This window comes from Rhinatrema bivittatum, chromosome 4 (assembly GCF_901001135.1).
Source record: "Rhinatrema bivittatum chromosome 4, aRhiBiv1.1, whole genome shotgun sequence".
Classification (NCBI taxonomy): Eukaryota; Metazoa; Chordata; class Amphibia; order Gymnophiona; family Rhinatrematidae; genus Rhinatrema; species Rhinatrema bivittatum.
The window spans coordinates 468,023,887-468,041,317 of record NC_042618.1 but is presented as its reverse complement, the minus strand read 5'-3'; the positions used below and the strand labels follow the sequence as shown (position 1 = coordinate 468,041,317).

The 17,431-nt window shown below is 47.5% G+C and overlaps 1 protein-coding gene across 2 annotated transcripts in view; it reads right to left on the bottom strand.

The window, feature by feature from the left end:
• Positions 1-17,431, bottom strand: part of PTPRB (protein tyrosine phosphatase receptor type B) — a 122,385-nt gene that overhangs the window by 20,625 nt on the left and 84,329 nt on the right. For both annotated transcript variants that reach the window (XM_029597183.1, XM_029597184.1), the window contains 6 exons: positions 8,420-8,689; positions 6,778-7,041; positions 5,803-6,066; positions 2,910-3,191; positions 2,200-2,478; positions 1,412-1,561 (listed from right to left, as the gene is read on the bottom strand). In XM_029597183.1, the coding sequence (XP_029453043.1) occupies positions 1,412-1,561; positions 2,200-2,478; positions 2,910-3,191; positions 5,803-6,066; positions 6,778-7,041; positions 8,420-8,689 (1,509 nt within the window). The remainder of the gene's footprint in view (positions 1-1,411; positions 1,562-2,199; positions 2,479-2,909; positions 3,192-5,802; positions 6,067-6,777; positions 7,042-8,419; positions 8,690-17,431) is intronic.

Genomic DNA, 17,431 nt, shown 5'->3' with positions numbered 1-17,431 from the left:
TGTGCTTATGTTTCCACACGGCAGCAGAAGTGCATGTAAACTGACGGCCGCCTGAATATTCACTTGTGTAGATGCCGATTTTATGCAGACAAACCCCGTGTAAGGCTTTGAAAATTCACTCAAAAATGTGCTATAGGAACATAAAATCTTACAGCAGATAAAATCCTCGAGGACTATCTAGTGTTCCATCTTTCAGACCTGCAATAATACTGCCGGCCTTACTTGATCTCTGACTTCAGTCCTGTTTTTCCATCATCAAGGAAGTACTCTGCCTGTTTCGTGTCTTTCTACATTTCAATATCGTTTTTGCCTCCACAAGGAGGCTGTTCCGTACACCCATCAACGTCTTTGACAAAAGACTTCCTTAGTTTTATTCTTGAGTTTAACCTTTACCTCTTCCCCAGTCACATATCATAAGAATATAAGCTGTGTCATGCTGGGTCAGACCAAGATCCATTGAGCCCAGCATCCTGTCTCCAACAGTGGCCAGTCCATGACATAAGTACCCAGCAGATCCCCAATAGCTGATCTGTTTCTTGTATCTCAGGCCCAAGGATAAGCGTTGGCTTTCCCAGATCTACGTGGTTAATAACTGTTTATAGACTTTTCCTTCAGGAACTTGTCCAATCCTCCTTTGAACCCCGCTATGTTAGTTGCCTTGACCTAGTCCCCCCAGTAAGAAATTCCATAGCTCGATTGTGTGCTCAGTGAAAAAATACTTCCCACGATTTGTTATAAATCTGCCAGTTTCTAGTTTTCATGGAACACCCCGTGGTCCTAGTGTTTGAAAGGGTAAATAACCATTCCCTATTTATCCGTCCCACCCCCATTCATGAGTTTATAAGTTTCAATCATATCCCCTCGCTGTCATCCATGACTCCCTTTTCTCTTGTTGCATCAGCAGAACACTGTGAAATAAATAATGACCACAGTGGATGAGTCAGACAAAACTTAACAAGATTTAAATTCAAAGCGATGTTCCAAGAAGGCGGCAGGTATGCTGCAATACAAACCAGGAGATGGCAGTGGCATGCCTGACAGTTAACAGGCTACTGTGCGACTTCCCAGGAACACTCACCCAAGCTCCGGCTTACTTCTCTATTGATGATTAGGGAGTAAGCCTAGAATGTATCAGGTCAACGTAAACCCTAAGAAGTCATTGCAGTCCCGGGTATGGTGCGAAGATGGGCTCCTGACACCCACCATGGGTAAACCCAACAGCCAATGTTGCGTCTTCATTTATTCTTAGGGTAGTTGGTAGTTCATTGACACAAAGTGTATGTTCCTTTCAGTTGTGACTGCTGATTCTAGGTTTGATTTTGTTGGCTTCCCTAAGACCACTATATTATGTGAACAAAAAAGAAAAGTACCATTGGAAAATGAAAGAGGCTCTTAAGTCATGAAAACTTACTGTCTGTTTCAGACACAATCACGGTAAAGTACTTCACCGCTCCGTTGGTGTCACTAAACCAGCTGCAGTTAAAGCTAAAATTGATGGACGATTTGCTGATCAACGTGTCTTTTTTGTTCACTCTGATATGAGGCAACGGTGGAGGAGGACCTGAAGAATCAATAATGAAAGGGTATCATATGCATATTTTAATGAGAAGCACATTGCATTTTCCTGCCAATCAAACTGATTCTCTCACTCTGACAGGAAGCTGCCAATCAGATCAGCAGACGGACCACATCTTAAAACATACTGAGAAGGAGAGAGAGGCCGTTTATCATTTGGATTTCTTACAGAAATTGGGGAACATGTGAAAGTTTCTTTATAGCTACAGGACCCTTTAACTGCATCTTCTTAGGTCATAGATTCTGGAACGTGTGAAATTGCTGTTGTATCAGAGATGCAAGCACGATGCCTTGTAATGGCATTCCTGCAACTTTCAACCTCAGTGGAACAGTCTGTCCAGGTGGCAATAAAAAGAATAGAAATGCTTAGATACCAAGGAGACGTATAATCTGATCTTAGGTTTTTCCCACTTTGTCACTATGGGGAAAATGCTTCGGACATAGGACCCAATGGTACTACTTCCAATGGGATATACCCTTCGAAATGAATAGGAGAGCACATTGGCATAAGGGCATCCAAAATGAACAATATAATTCAAGCTAATTCCATAACGCATTCAGTAACTGATCCTGACTCCCTACAAGTTACACTAAGTTCATTCTTCTTTCTGTGTGGTCACTTACGATCTATCATGGTGATTGTGCTGTCTTCCACTACGCCACTGGTCATATCGGCAGAGTGCACTTTGATAGATACCAGGTACCTTTTGTGAGGCACTAGTGTCATGATGGTGAGCACAGATTTCTCTTTTTCTATTCTTTTGGAAAATTCAACCTCTTCAGTGTCCATTTTTCTGCATTCAATGCTATACCCATCAAAGTCTGAATATGGTGCTGTCCAGGAGCAAGAGATGGCAGTCGAATTCTGTGGCCGGCAGTGGAGATGCTGTATTTTATCTGGTTCTGGAAGGGGTGAAATAGAAGGAATGTGAACAAGGAATTTTTATACCAATCTGAGTGTGAACTTCATGGCAATGTGTCCTTCCAGTGATGAAATCCCTTGTAAACAGCCTTGACATGACTTACGAACATGCTCTAAAAAAAAAACTAAAGACTCTCCATATTTACCTTTCATGAGCTTCATTACATAAATTCATTTGTATGCTCACTCTCCGATTTCTAGATTATATTTGCTATGTGCTACAATCAGAATAAATAATGGAACTTTTTAAACTAGCAAACAGGGAACCATGGATTAGAGTCACAAATGCAACTTAAGAATTACTTTTTCAATTTTTTTTTTTTTTAAAAAGGCAGATGAATTTGGTGCTTCTGTCTCCTGCCACATTTTCCTCCTGCTGAGGAATTCAAGTGACTTCAACAAGATGACGTACTTGTTCTCACAGCTCCAGACAGAGCTTGGCTGTGGGTCTTCCAGATGCTGCCACTGACGCTCCTAACGCTAAAGGTATAAAGTCGTCCTGGGCGAAGCCCATTTACAATGCGTCCCTTTGACTTGCCGATTCCATAGGGGTTGAAGACTGTAAGAGGATCCCTTGGGGTCCACTGCAATTCAAAGTCATCGTAGTCGGTCCAGTCTGGAGGACCCAGCCATGTGATTGACAGAGATGTGTTTGTGACATCAACAAACGACACAGAACTTGGAGGCTTCGGAGCTGTGAAGAAGGGAAAAAAAAACGGCAGGGAACAGGTCACAACATTTGCATCTAATACAACAGTGTATTAAAAATGTCGTTCTGCATATGACTTTCATCTTTCACCATGAGCATTTTATAAGTAGCATTATGGAAGCATTTTTCACTGAGCTGCTTAGCAGCAAAATACGGCAGCTACTTTGGTACCGGTGAGAGTTTAAGGGAATGATGAAAGTGAAGGGGTCTGAAGGTAACAAAAGCAAGAAATAAAAATATCAATGAGAAGGTCAGAAGACATTAAAAACCTTTTTACACATGCCAAGGTACTCCACATAGGGTGATGGTAAAAGCCAGAGCGATGCTTGGCTGCACCGGGAGAGGAATGGTCAGCAGAAAAAGGGAGGTGATATTGCCCCTGTAGAGGTCCCTGGTGAGACCTCACTGGGAATACTGAGCACAGTTCTGGAGACCCCACCTTCCAGAGGATATAAACAGGATGGAGTCGCTGCAGAGGGGGCTACTAAAATGGTCAGTGGTCTTTGTTCTAAAGCATATGGGGATAGACTTAGAGATCTAAACATGTACAACCTGGAGGAAAGGCGAGATGGGGGAGATATTATAGAGACATTCAAATACCTCCAAGCTATCAATGAACAGAAAGGAGGCTCTTAAAACGAGGGGTCATGGGAGGAAGGTGAAAAGGAATAGACTCAGGAGTTATCTAAGGAAATATTTCTTTACAGAGAGGGTGGTGCATGCATGGATCGGCCTCCCTGTGGAGGTGGTGAAGATAATCAGAATTCAAGAGAGCACGGGACAAGCACAGGGGATCTCTGAGGGAAAGGAAGGACTATTAAGTGGAACTGGAGATGTGAACAGGCTGTATGGTCTTTATCTACCATCATGTTCTAGGTTTCTGTGATTTCATAATACTCGTGCACAGGCGAGATCTAGCAGTAGGTCCATGCTTTATAGTATATTTGTTGCTGTCGGGACTACTGAGAGATCTGGAGTAATATTGTGGGCACCTTCCATGAAAGCTGAGTTGTGACCGCCTCACAGATTCTTAAATTGCCTTTGGGTTTCTTCCTTGGCTCCATTGCTTCATCTTTGGCTTTTATTTCTAGATCTCATCTTCAGTACAGTTCAGTTTATTTCTAAGCCTCGAAAGATGTTACACTGGGCCGGCCTGGTGCCTCAGGAAGGCAAGTGCTGTACACTGCCATGCGGGAGATCCCCGGTCCGATACGCGAGCCAGGTCTTCCACTCCCTGGGGCACTCGGGGTGGAGGGAGTCATGGACAGTGCTTAAGGGTGACCACTAGTGGCTGTGCTCAGGGCATGTCATGCAGTCCTGGAAGGAGCCCTGGAACAGGGTCCCTGGCCCTGGACCATTGCTGCAGTGACCAGACTAGAGTTTTTCATTGGGGGGGGGGGGGGGGGGGCGCCGGTTATAAAATAGGGGAATTATCCCCTGCTAATGGCTCCAGATACCCAGCCCTGGTTCTGACTGAACTGAAAGTGCAAACAAGCAGGAGGAAACGGCTGCGTCCAAGAAATAAAGAGAGAAAGATCCCTGCCTTTTATTAGAGGCAGTTTGGCCGTGCCCCTCTGTTTCTGCAGTGTTCTTCGCTGAGCTCCTGCGCTCTTGGTTCATGCTATACTCAGCAACACAGCAGGTGAGGACAGAGAAGTACTAACTGGCCTATCCCGTCTGCCTGCCTCCTGTCCGCGGTGCACTATGTGCCTGTGAACGGGGGCCTGCGGAGGTTTATGCCAGTATTTTATATACCCTGGCCCGAATGTTTCAGGCACGCAAGTTTCCCTATAGGCATATATATCTGTAATGCGGGAGCGCACGGGCTTTCTCTGCCCGTTTTATGAAACTGTGCACGTGTATTTTAGGCGCATAATAATTATAGCAACGCAGGCGTAATAATCCAGAATCCGAGGCAGGTAATGCTCATCCTCTGCTTCTGCATGGACTTGGAATCACCAGTTTGCTGATTCCTCCACCCAGTTCTTCACCCTGATACCCGCCCCCCACCAGTTCATCCACAGCTCTGTCCTAAAAACGCCAAAGATGTGCGAGGGAGTTAGCAGATGAAAAAAAGCGCGTGCACCGCTCACAAAACAGCAACCTGCGTGTGCAACTGTGAGCCCCGCTCTGGAACGCCCCCAGACTGACCCTCGCTGCCCTGTTAATTTTTTCTGTGCAGTAATGCAAGTACACGCGTGCCCCTGAGGTTTATAAAATAGGGATAGAGGTGCGTGCATGCAATCCTGCATAACCGAAAATCTCCTCGCAGCGACGGTACACGTAGAAATCAATCGATCAACCAGAGAAGCTTGAGCACTAACAGAATGTCATTTCTTATCCAAGCCAGTTTCCTCATCCTCCCTCCTACTTTACATAAGCTACCGTAACATCGGCAGAGAGAACTGCTAAACGTTAGCACAGAAGGAGCTTTTATGAAAATGCTAACTCTCAGATCTCCCCAGGAGTAAAACGTGTTTTAAGAGCCGCCAATATCACTGCTTTCATCAGAAATGTAAGCGCTGTATCCTGGAGCGGCCTGTCCGCCACCAGCCATGCGCATGATGACGACGAATTACGGCCGCTGTGCCCTTACCTGTCCTTCCGTCTGCAAGGGCCTGGTTGTGGAGCTCCCCGCTGTGCGTCACGACGAGCAGCGTGTACTTCCGCCCGGGGATCAGATCCTGGAACCGGCTCTCCCTCAGGTCCGTGCCGTGCCTGCGCTCCTTCTGGGTGCCGTTAGGGCTGCTGAGAATCAGTTCGTAGAAATCCAGGTCTCCCACGGCAGGGCTCCACGTGAACCACAGGCAGTCCGTCGTGTTTCTGTTGGACACCTGTAGCTCTTTAACGGGGGCTGGAACTGGAGAGGGAGAGGGGGAAAAAAAAACCAAAAAACCCAAACCATTTCGTTTCTGCACTGCCACGCGGAAGGTCCTGGATTCGGTCAGTGGCTCAGCTCCTTCGCTCTCCGGGCGGAGCGGGATGAGGATGCTCTGACGGCAGCGTTCACAATCCCCGGCGGGAGGGAGGGAGGGAGGGAGGAGGAGAGGAAGGGAGCCATAGACATCCCGGAGGCGACACCCAGTGGCAGGATACGGGTCCCGCGATCGCAGGGTTCCGGTAGGGGCCCCTGCTGCCAAGCACTGTCGAGGCGATGACGGGAGGGGATTATAAAAACATTGGGTGAAAAGTCCCCCCGGTCGTTCTCCTGCTGCCGGATTCCAGGTTCAGACTGAGCTGGCAGCCCGGCGGAGCAGGAGGAAACGGCCAGGCCAGGAGAAAAAGGATCCGTTTCATTATTTTTGGTTCGTTTCTCTATTCCTCCGGGCAAAAACGGCCCGGGGAGCTGAAACACTTCTTTCGTACGGTATCTCCGACGGACAACCCAGGGCTTTCCAAAGCTGTCCTGCTCACCCCACAGCCAGTCAAGGCTTTCGGGGCACCCCCGGAGGGATATACAGGAGACGTGGCGCGTGCAAACCCGGCTGGGGGGGGGGCGAGCGGTGACCAGGGCAGGGTTTGGGAAGCCCCGCCCTCAGCAAAAGGCCTGGTTGGTAATGGATGACTTTACCTGTTCTCCCCGAGATGGATGACTCGTTGGTGAGCGACCCGCTGTGCGTGACGATCACCATTTTGTACAGCCTCCCCGGGAGCAGTCCTAGGAAGGAGCACTGCTGCAGCGCTTGGGTGCCCGATTTCTTGTCCTGGAAAGTTTTGTCTGGATTGTACAGGTTAATGTCGTAGGAGTCCAGTTCTCCCTCCGAGGTGGCCCAGCTGAAGGACAGGCTCTCCGTTCTGTTCCCCGTCAGCCTGAGGTTGGTGACCGCAGCCGGAACTGGTGGGAAACACAAAACACACACACTCGGTATACACTCCAGCCCTGGGGACTGCTTGTGCAGGACAAAGCCCTCCCTACTGTACCCGAGGCTCACATCAGGAAACAGATGCACTCGTAGGGGGGCCCAGAATGAACCGGAAGATATCCTCAACCCATCCTTCTTCTTACGAATTTCTGCTTTGCCCAAGGCTCTGAAATGCCTGGCAGCCCAGCTTGGTGGCTGTAGTGGGCGCCACGGTACTGGAGGCCCACGTTGGGCGCCGGGTGAGTTGCAGCGCTACCTTGTTCATGAATCAGGATTGAGGAATGGGGGAGCACATTTTGGGTTGAGCGGGGGGGGGTGTGACTGCACGTTGCAGCACTGTCTCCAGCTATACGGTGATATAGCAAGGACAGCAGAGAAAAGACCAGATGGTCGAGGAGCACTGATAATTGAGCGGCCCTCCCAGCCAGGGACTTAATGCAATTTCTACAAGAAATTAGGAGGCGGGCAGAGAATAAGGAAGGAAGAGATGCTCTCTAGGTGAAGAGAAACGGCTGCAGACAAAGTAAGCCACGATTTACGGTTCACCCTCTGACAGATGGGTTTAAGTGACTTCTGGAATCACTGGAGGCCTTTTCTACTACAACTTGGGTTTACGTTGTTTTAGACCGTGTATGCTTTAATCTGTAATATTTTGTTATAAGAAAAATGACACAAAAATCTCCTTTATATAAGGGCCTAAGTTAAGGTGCGCATTTCCCACAGACACAAAATGACGGAAACCTGAATTGGATTTGCTAAGCGATACTCTTAAGTATTCCAGGCAGAGTCAGTAGGAAGAGAGAATAAAGAGGTCCACTGAGCTCATCAGCTCCTTTTCCCCTAGCTGGCTTTCTCTGTCACTAAGGGGCCGATCTAGTAAACTTTCTCCCCATGTTCACAAAACAGTAAAAAACCTTTAGTACACCTGGCCCTGAGTCTGTAATTCAGTTTTCCCACTCAGCTTTTTTGAACTGGAAGCCGCCTTGCTCTTTTAAAGGCTGCCTGTCCCTGCACTCTCTCTCTACTCCCTGTCTCGGGTCATTTGGTGGCCCTGTCTGCCGGGCCCTGTGCTCTGCATCAGATTTGGCGTGGTGTCCCGCCACTGTGGACAGCTGAACTCTAACTCAAAGCTTCACTAAAATTATTTGTCCGATGAATTCGTGGTTCAATAAAGTGGACATTAGCTGGATGTTGTCACGATATAATGAAAATTATTTCATCTGACCTGCAGGTGACACTAATGCCTGAAGCCAATCCCCTCATGGCCATGTCTGGGGCGGTTCACACCAGTCAGCACCTAAATGACTCAGGTCTGACTCTGCACACACAGCCTCTGGAGTTTCACATTACCTGTTCGGCCGTCGGTTTCTTCTCCCACGCTGAAGAGACCCCCGCTGACGGTGAACACCCGGATTCTGTACTTTTTGCCTGGTGTCAGGTTCTCAAATTTGTGCTGCTTGGTGCCAGCTGGCTCCGACCTGTTGCTCAAGAGCGTGCCTTGTTCGGTTAACAGAAGGATATCGTATCTGTCAGCCACGCCCACAACGCTGTTCCAGCTTACGACCAGTGAATGACTGCTGTACGCGTTATCGGCAAATAATCCTTGGACAGAGGCTGGCACTGTGCAGGAAAAGCGCAAAGGGTTAACATTCTTATTTTTCAAGATATTCTTGATTGGTACAAAAGACACTTGGGGAAAAGAGGGGTGTACTTTTATAGTAGCCTGCATGCATTTTCAAATACACACGTTACAGCAATTTTCAAAGGGAAAGGACATGCGTACCCCACTGAAATTAGGCACACAGAGTTACATCTGCTGATTTGTGTGCAGATATTTGCAGAGAAAATTTGCACACAATGGAGTTCATTTTCAAAACGATTTATTCCAATTAATTGGCTTTTGAAAATTGTCACTTTTACACCTCTAACTCCTTTGAAATTTCACTGAATTTTCAAAAGGTTTTCCCTGTGTAAAAGGGCTTTTCAAAATTACTACAGTATGTGTGACTTTTACACGTGCAGCTCTTTTGAAAATTCGATTCCACACTTTTGAAAATGCAAAAAAGTGTGCACACATGTGCAATCCCCTTCCCAGCTCCGCCCCCGAGGAATGTCTCTTGTCACCACAGGTCAACTTATGCACCTACAGGGCTATACGCGCCCAAGGTTACCTGCATATCAGGCAAGCAAGTTTCTAACAGGCCGTTTCTGTAGGTACAGCTCTGTTTTACTTATCTATTTATGTGCAGGTTCTTACATACCGCCCATATCGGAGTTCCATGCTGGGGGCTTACAGTATCATAACAAAAACTGGTGGTACACAGAAACAACAACAAGGCAGTAAGAAGTTGCACAGGCTGCATACAATGGACCCAAGACAGAAGGCTCAGCAAAACGTACAAGACAACAGTAAAAATTAGACCCAGTGATTAAGAGAAAGCCAGCTTGAAGTAGTGAGCTTTCCGCTGTTTCCTAAATGTCTGCTGGACAGTAATACTTCTAAAGGACACGGGTAAAGCATTCCACGGGGGCGGGACCCGCAATAGAAAAAGCCCTGGCACAAATGGTTTGCAGATGACAAGTTTTTTTTTATTTTTATTAAGCTTATAACAAATACAACAAGAATTCTCTTGCACAGAAATATGGAGCGCTGCAAATAATCAGGTAATACTATAATAGGTAACAATCATATTACTTTAAGTATCACAAGCTCCTGTTAAGGAAATGGGAGGGAGAGACAAGGAATATCAAGCGGCTTCGAGGAAATTTGAAAAAATAATAATTCCAGAACCCAGGTTTACTTCGCCATATAATTATTTGCACCTATCCCTATTTGGAGACCATCAAGAATGTGATTCGAAAAATACACGCGACTGCGAGGGTTCATAAAACACGTACTTATTTCACAGAGAAATACACCAGGCATTTACATGGATATCTCAACAGTATGTTTGCTCCTCTATCCAAAATTTCCACTCTCATTTCAAGAAATTCTTTTCTACGCATTTGAGTAACCCTTGCAAGATCTGGGTAAATCCACACTTTTTGGCCATGAAACAGCGTGGAATGTTTACGCAAGAAAAATCTTAATACAGCATTCTTATCTGACACAAATGTAAGTGATACCAATAAAGTAGACCTCTTCTTCAATTCTGTATCTATAGAAAGCTCTAATACATCTGATAGGTTTAAAGATGGTTCTGTTGATCTTCAAGTTGTTCCTTATCTCGCTCAAACAACGGTAAATAATAAATTCTTGAAATCACAGGTAGAAAAGCCACAGGAAATCCCAAAATTTGAGTAAGATATGATTTAAACATTTCAAGAGGTGATATTTGTTTGACAAAAGGAAAGTTAATAAACCGCAAATTCAGCGCTTTCAAAACATTTTTCATATTCTCAAGTTTTTTTGCTTGAATAAACTCCGACTGAATCAGTCCTTGTTGTACGTTCTTTACAGCTGTTAAACAAACACTCATCTGTTCTACCGTCTCAGCAGACTTCTTAGCGTTACCATCGGTAAACAATAAATGTTGATTTGTATCGAAAGTTATTTTTGTCAGCATGGTTATCGCAGTCTCCAAAGATACCAATGCAGACCATAAAGAGTCCACAGTAATCATGGCGGGTTTCGTCAGGGGATTCCTAGTTAAGTATACCTTCGAATCACAGTCTCCTTCTCCAAAAGGGTCAGCCGCACCTTCCCCAATTCCTGAGGCTCCAACTGTGTCGGTACACGCCGGGGTCCGGCCAGGACTCTCAGCAAATATATCAGGAGACACCGCCCCTTTTCTTTCTGGGGCCTCCTGTTCAGGATCTTCCGCGGACATTTCTCTCTCTCCCAACTCCAAATGGAAGGGGTGGGGAACTTGCTGAGAAGATGGTCTGGCAAGTGGTGGGGAGGGTGAAATAGGTGCACCAGGGCTTAGAGATATTCCTTCAGCCCCTATCATATATTGAGAAACCCAACGTACAAAGAATTACAGTAGTCTAAGGTGGTCAACATCAGTGCCTGAATTACCATTCTAAAATCAACCATAGGCAAGAAGTGTTTCAGTGGATGGAGAACTCTGAGCTTGAAGAAGGTGGAGCTGAGGATGACGTTGAGTTGGGCCTTAAAGAAATAAGTAGGGTCTAACAGGACACCCAAATCTTGAATAGCAGCAACAAAGGCAAGAGGTGAGTTGTCTACAATAATATCCGGTAAGTCGGAGGAGTCTACTCAACCAGAGAACTTTAGCTTTGGCTAGGTTGAGAGTTAAGCTGTTTTGCTTAAGCCAAGAATTAATGGCGATAATGTAACTGGTTATGTTCCAGTATAGGGAGGTGATGGGGCCAATATGAGAAAAAATAACTGGATATCGTCCGCATATATTTTAAACTCGTCCGCATAGGAGGAAATGATGGAACACAAGGGTACAAAATATAAATTAAATAACATGGATGAGAGGGCTGAACCCTGAGGGACCCCTCTCGATAACGTTTTCCATGATAAGGTGGCCTGACCAGACCTTACATGGAAGCAATGTCCTGTAAAAAAAGGAGAGAAACTAAGAGAACATCCCCACCAAGGCCATAGTGTTACGCCTGTTGGTCGCAGATGGCTGCGACCTCTCATGCTCACCTCTTTTTTCCCTGCACCATCAAGTCTGGGAAGAATGGCTGTCTCTGCTAATCTCCACCGACCTCTCCGGCGTTCCTGGGACAGCGTGGGCGCTGCCGACTGCCATCTTGGACCCATAATTACCTAGGCGCGCGCAAGGGCCTCCTTTGAACATGTCATGGCGGGAACCTCGGGGGTGTCCCCTCTTGATGATGTCAATCCACTAGTGTATTTAACCTGACTGGCCCTTGCCTTCCTCGAGTTAGCAAGGAGTTCTGTCTTGCTGAATCCACCTCATTCAAGGACTTCCTGTTCCTGACTTTGGTCTTGGCATCCAGCGCTCTGAATACCCGCTCCTCGGGGGCTCCCCTGCGTTCCTGGCTATCTGCTCCTCGGAGGGCCTACCTGCCTGACCGTTACCAGATCTGCTTCTCAGGTCTTTCTCTCTCCTGGAACCATCTCTTGTGAGTACCTCTACTGACTTCTACTATTCAAACTGTACTGAGGAATTCCTGCAGTGTACCCTGAGCCTTGGACCACTACCGCCTTCCTACAGTAGAAGCTATTCAGCTTTTCTGCGCTACAGAGTATCGGCACACCAACTACATGAGCCACTTCCGGGTTCCAGCATCTCAACCAGTTCTTCAACTTCCACTGTACAGACATCCTCGGCGTACCCTGCCCCACGGGCCAGTACCGGATCTGTATTCCTGAGGTGCCTACACTCATCAGAGGGGATCCCCGGTGTATCCCGCTCCGCAGGTCACTATCGGATCTTCTTATCTGTGGTCTCGCTCTGGATATTCCCCATTGCTCAAGACTGCATATTACTTCTACAATTCTGTGGACATTACTTTTTCCTTCCTTCATAATAAAGTCTCTATTTCTAGCTGTGTCCCACACCACTGAGACTATGCCTGCTGACGGTGAGGCTCACAGGGCACCTCTCTGTGGGCAGAGTCACCTCTCATCTCAGCCCAAGGATTCAAATTCCTACAAAAACATAACACATAGGACTGCAGCCGATCTAATAAGATGGAACGATCCATGCAGTCGAAGGCGGCTGAGATGTCGAGAGAAACCAAGATTGATGAAAATGAAGAAGAATGAGAAAAATGCCTTTGAAAATTACCTTCATGGAGGATTTATGCTCATTAGACCCCGTTTATGTGTGCAAATCAGCTTTTGAAAATTACTGGGCAGCGGGAGAATTGTACAAGTAAAAAGTACGTGCGTAACTCTGTTCCATATGTACTTGCGGGGTGGGTGTTCCAAGGGGGAACAGCTGGGGATGGGGAAAGCATTTACACGTATACGTTTGATTTTTCAAAATACATGTGTGAATGTACATGTGGAAAATGATGCACCTCCTCTGGAGCATACGCAGCTTCCCACGTGTATGTGTATGCATATGCACGTGTGTGCTGGCACAAACCACAAATTTTCAAAATGGACTTATGCGCACAAGTCCGCTTTGAGAATGTGGGCTAAAGCGTGCAGATGCTTTGTGGCCCAGCATGGGCTGCTTGGGAATGACCCTTGTAAGGCATCCTGTAATGTAAAGTATAGATCTTAAGTGAAACAAACCCCTAGCCCGTTTGTCAGTGCCAATTCACATAGGGGTAGATTTTAAAAGAAGCGCGATCAGCCTACTTTTGCTTGCGCATCAGACTCAAGCAAAAGTACGCTGGATTTTAGTAGATACGCGCGGAGCCGCGCGTATCCACTAAAATCCTGGATCGGCGCGCGCAAGGCTATCGATTTTGTATAGCCTGCGCGCGCCGAGCCGCGCTGCCTCCCCCCGTTCCCTCCAAGGAACTTTCCTTTGCCCTCCCCTCACCTTCCCCTCCCTTCCCCTACCTAACCCACCCGCCCGGCCCTGTCTACACCCCCCCCCTTACCTTTGTCGGGGGATTTACGCCTCCCGGAGGGAGACGTAAATCCCCGCGCGCCAGCGGGCCTGCTGCGCGCCGGGCCGCGACCTGGGGGCGGGTACGGAGGGTGCGGCCACGCCCCCGGGCCGTAGCCACGCCCCGTACCCGCCCCCAAAACGCTGCCGACACGCCCCCGGAACGCCGCGACGACCGGGCCCGCCCCCCGACACGCCCCCGACATGCCCCCCTCCGAGAACCCCGGGACTTACGCGAGTCCCGGGGCTCTGCGCGCGCCGGGAGGCCTATGTAAAATAGGCTTCCCGGCGCGCAGGGCCCTGCTCGCCTAAATCCGCCCGATTTTGGGCGGATTTAGGCGAGCAGGGCTCTGAAAATCTACCCCTGAGGCTTTCTTCCTGTTTTATCTCTTGGTGAAAGAGGTCCCAGATAATGGCATAATATTAATGCCTGGGCACACAATGCCAGCTCGTGAATGACAGAATTTACTAAAAATGGAAAAAAAATTATTTGGTGCAAGAAACAATCCGGTGAATATAAAAATAATACTGTTCTGGCAAACGATTTAATCTTGGTCACGTCATCCCTCAAAAAAATAAAATAAAATAAAATCCACAAAAGTAGATAAAGGTTCTAGAATAGATCTAATAGAGGATATGACTGGTCTTCCTGGAAGGTCATGCAATTGCTTATGCATTATAGGTACAGTATAAAATACCAGGGTTCCCGTATGCTGTGGAGTCAGAAAGGAAACTTCCTTGTGAGTAAGAAAGCCAAGACGATCTGCTTTCTAATTTCTTCATTAATAAGCTTCTTCAGTCCAGTCATAGGATCTTGCACTAACTTAGGGGCGGATTTTAAAAGCCCTGCTCGCGTAAATCCGGGCGGATTTACGCGAGCAGGGCCTTGCGCGCCGGTGCGCCTATGTTCCATAGGCCTACCGGCGCGCGCAGAGCCCCGGGACTCGCGTAAGTCCCGGGGTTTTTCGAGGGGGCGTGTTGGGGGCGGGGCCGATCAGCGCAGCGTTTTGGGGGCGGGACGCGGCATTTCGTGGGCGGGCCCGGGGGCGTGGTTACTGCCCGGGGCGGTCCGGGGGCGTGGCCGCGCCCTCCGGAACCGCCCCCAGGTCGCGTGTCAGCGCGCTAGCGGCCCGCTGGCGTGCGGGGATTTACTTCTCCCTCCGGGAGGCGTAAATCACCCGACAAAGGTAGGGGGGGGTTAGGTAGAGGAAGGGAGGGGAAGGTGAGGGGAGGGCGAAAGCGAGTTCCCTCCGAGGCCGCTCCGATTTCGGAGCGGCCTTGGAGGGAACGGAGGCAGGCTGCGCAGCTCGGCGCGCGCTGGCTACACGAAATCGGCAGCCTTGCGCGCGCCGATCCAGGATTTTAGCGGCTACGCGCGTATCTACTAAAATCCAGCGTACTTTTGTTTGCGCCTGGTGCGCCAACAAAAGTACGCGAAGGCGCACTTTTTAAAAATCTACCCCTTAGTGTAGTATCGAGTGTCATCTAATTGGCTTCTCACTTCAGCAACACTCTGTGTCATTGTTTGAACTGTAATGGCTCCTACTTTATTGGCAAGTTTTATCACTAAGTTGTGTGTTAGCCTGCAAATCTTCTAAAGCTGATTTTTCCTAAGGCGTAAAATTATGAGGCATACAGGGTATTTGTTGTTCCTCCTTTGTAACCTCTGCCAATACCAATTCCATTTAAGTTTTTATATGATGGTCAACAGATCCCGGAGGTAACCAACGGGATTTGGATTGCACAACTAACAAAGCCACTGTTGTTACAGGTATATTATATCTACTTTTGTGGATGTTTTTTTGAGGGATGAAGTGACCAAGACTAAACGTTATGGGGTAGATTTTCAAAGGGTTGCGCACATAGGATACGTGCGCAATCCCCGAAAACCTACCCCTACCTCCCCCCCTGCGTGCGCCGAGCCTATCTTGCATAGGCTCGGCAGCGCGCAGAAGCCCCGGGACACGTGTAAGTCCCGGGGCTTCGAATAAGGGGCTGGCCGGGGCATGTCCGGAGGCGTGGCGGTGGGCTGGGGGCGTGTCAGCGGTCCGGGGGCAGGGCCGAATGCTCCGGCACAACGGCCTGTGCCGGGACAGGGAGCCAGAGGCAGGTGTAACTCCACAAAATAAGGTAGGGGGGGATTTAGTTAGGGCTGGGAGGTGGGTTAGATAGGAGAAGGGAGGGAAAGATGGGGGGGACAAAAATAAAAGTTCCCTCCAAGGCCACTCCGATTTCGGAACAGCCTCGGAGGGAACGGAGGCAGGCTGCTCAGCTCGGCGCACACAGGTTGCACATTTGTGCACCCCCCTGCGCGCGCCAACCCTGGATTTTATAACATGCGCGCGACAGCGCACGCATGTTATAAAATCGGGCATAGATTTGTTCACGCCCTCGCATAAGTTTAAAGATTTGCCCCAATGTGAGAGACTCCAAACATAGGTTGAACATTATACAAACCATTGTCATGGATCATTCCTTGTTCCTTCTAGTTACCTTGGAACATCGTGAACCAATATTCCTCAGCAAGCAACTTTACGTACCATACAAATATTATTTTGCCACTCCCAACCTCAACGTATTCTGGCTGAATTTATTCTTAAAATTATTGAGATTGACTTAGGCCATAATTATTTTCTTTTTCAGAATGATTTTTATGTACAACATCATGGCATTGCAATGGGGGCAATGATGTCCCTAAGCATAGCCAATTTGTATGTGGCACAGTTTGAAGAAACATTTCTATATCCTTCTCCGGTTTTTGAGTTGGTCAAATATTGGGTCAGATATATAGATGATATCTTTTTCCTATAGACATCCACAGTGGAGCCAGTTATTATCCTTTGTGCATTGGTTAAACACTATGGATCCGAATCTGCAATTTACTGTTGCATATGACAACCAAAAAATACCGTTTTTGGTTATTCTTGTTTATAAGATGGATACACATTTACAATCCATACCTTGTCGTAAGTCCGTTGAAAGGAATGCCATATTAACTTTTTCTAGTTTCCACCCCTATAAATTTAAATTACTAGTTGGCCAATTTCTGCGTATACATCATATCTGTTCTAATAAGAATGATTTTATCCCTCAAGCTGATGGCCTAAGTGCTCATTTATTAGCAAGAGGTTATCCCTTTGCAGCTACCAAGAGAACTTATAAAAGAGCCTTGAATACTTAACGCCAGTGGCTCCTTCATGATCATCAGAAGGATTCAGAGAATTGGACTATGTGTGTGTCGAAATGCTCTCATATAGTTGTTAAGATCATCGCCATTATTCTTAGATATTGGAAGGTGTTACAACTGCACCCTATGTTTCTTCATCCTCGCGTTATTGCGCACACACGGGGGGCGGGGAAGAACATTAGAGACTATGTGGTACATTCGTGTTTACCTACTACGCCTGCAGAGCCACTTCAGCCTTCAAGGGGTCATCAACCTTGTAGCAATTGCTCATTCTGCACACTCAGTATTGCAGGCACAAAGTGGCAATATCCCCAGTCGGGTCACTCTGTGAGGCTGCCTGCTTCTACAAAATTGTCTTACATCATTTGAAGTGTACTTTATTGTATGTCCCTGCAATAAGGTGGATGTGGGTCGCACCAAACGCAAGATTAGAACTCGGTTGACTGAGCATAAAAGTTGCTCAAAGTGCAAGCTCCCCTGGTGACACATTGCATGGAACAAGGACAATCTTTTGAAGAGTTACCCTGGGGCATTCTGGAGCACATTTATGAGCACCAAGAGGAGGTGGTCAAGAGACAGACTCAATGACTGCGAATAATTTTGGATTTATTTATTTTTTTAAAAGTTTCACCAGACTGCTTGAACCTAAAAACAGAGTAGTAC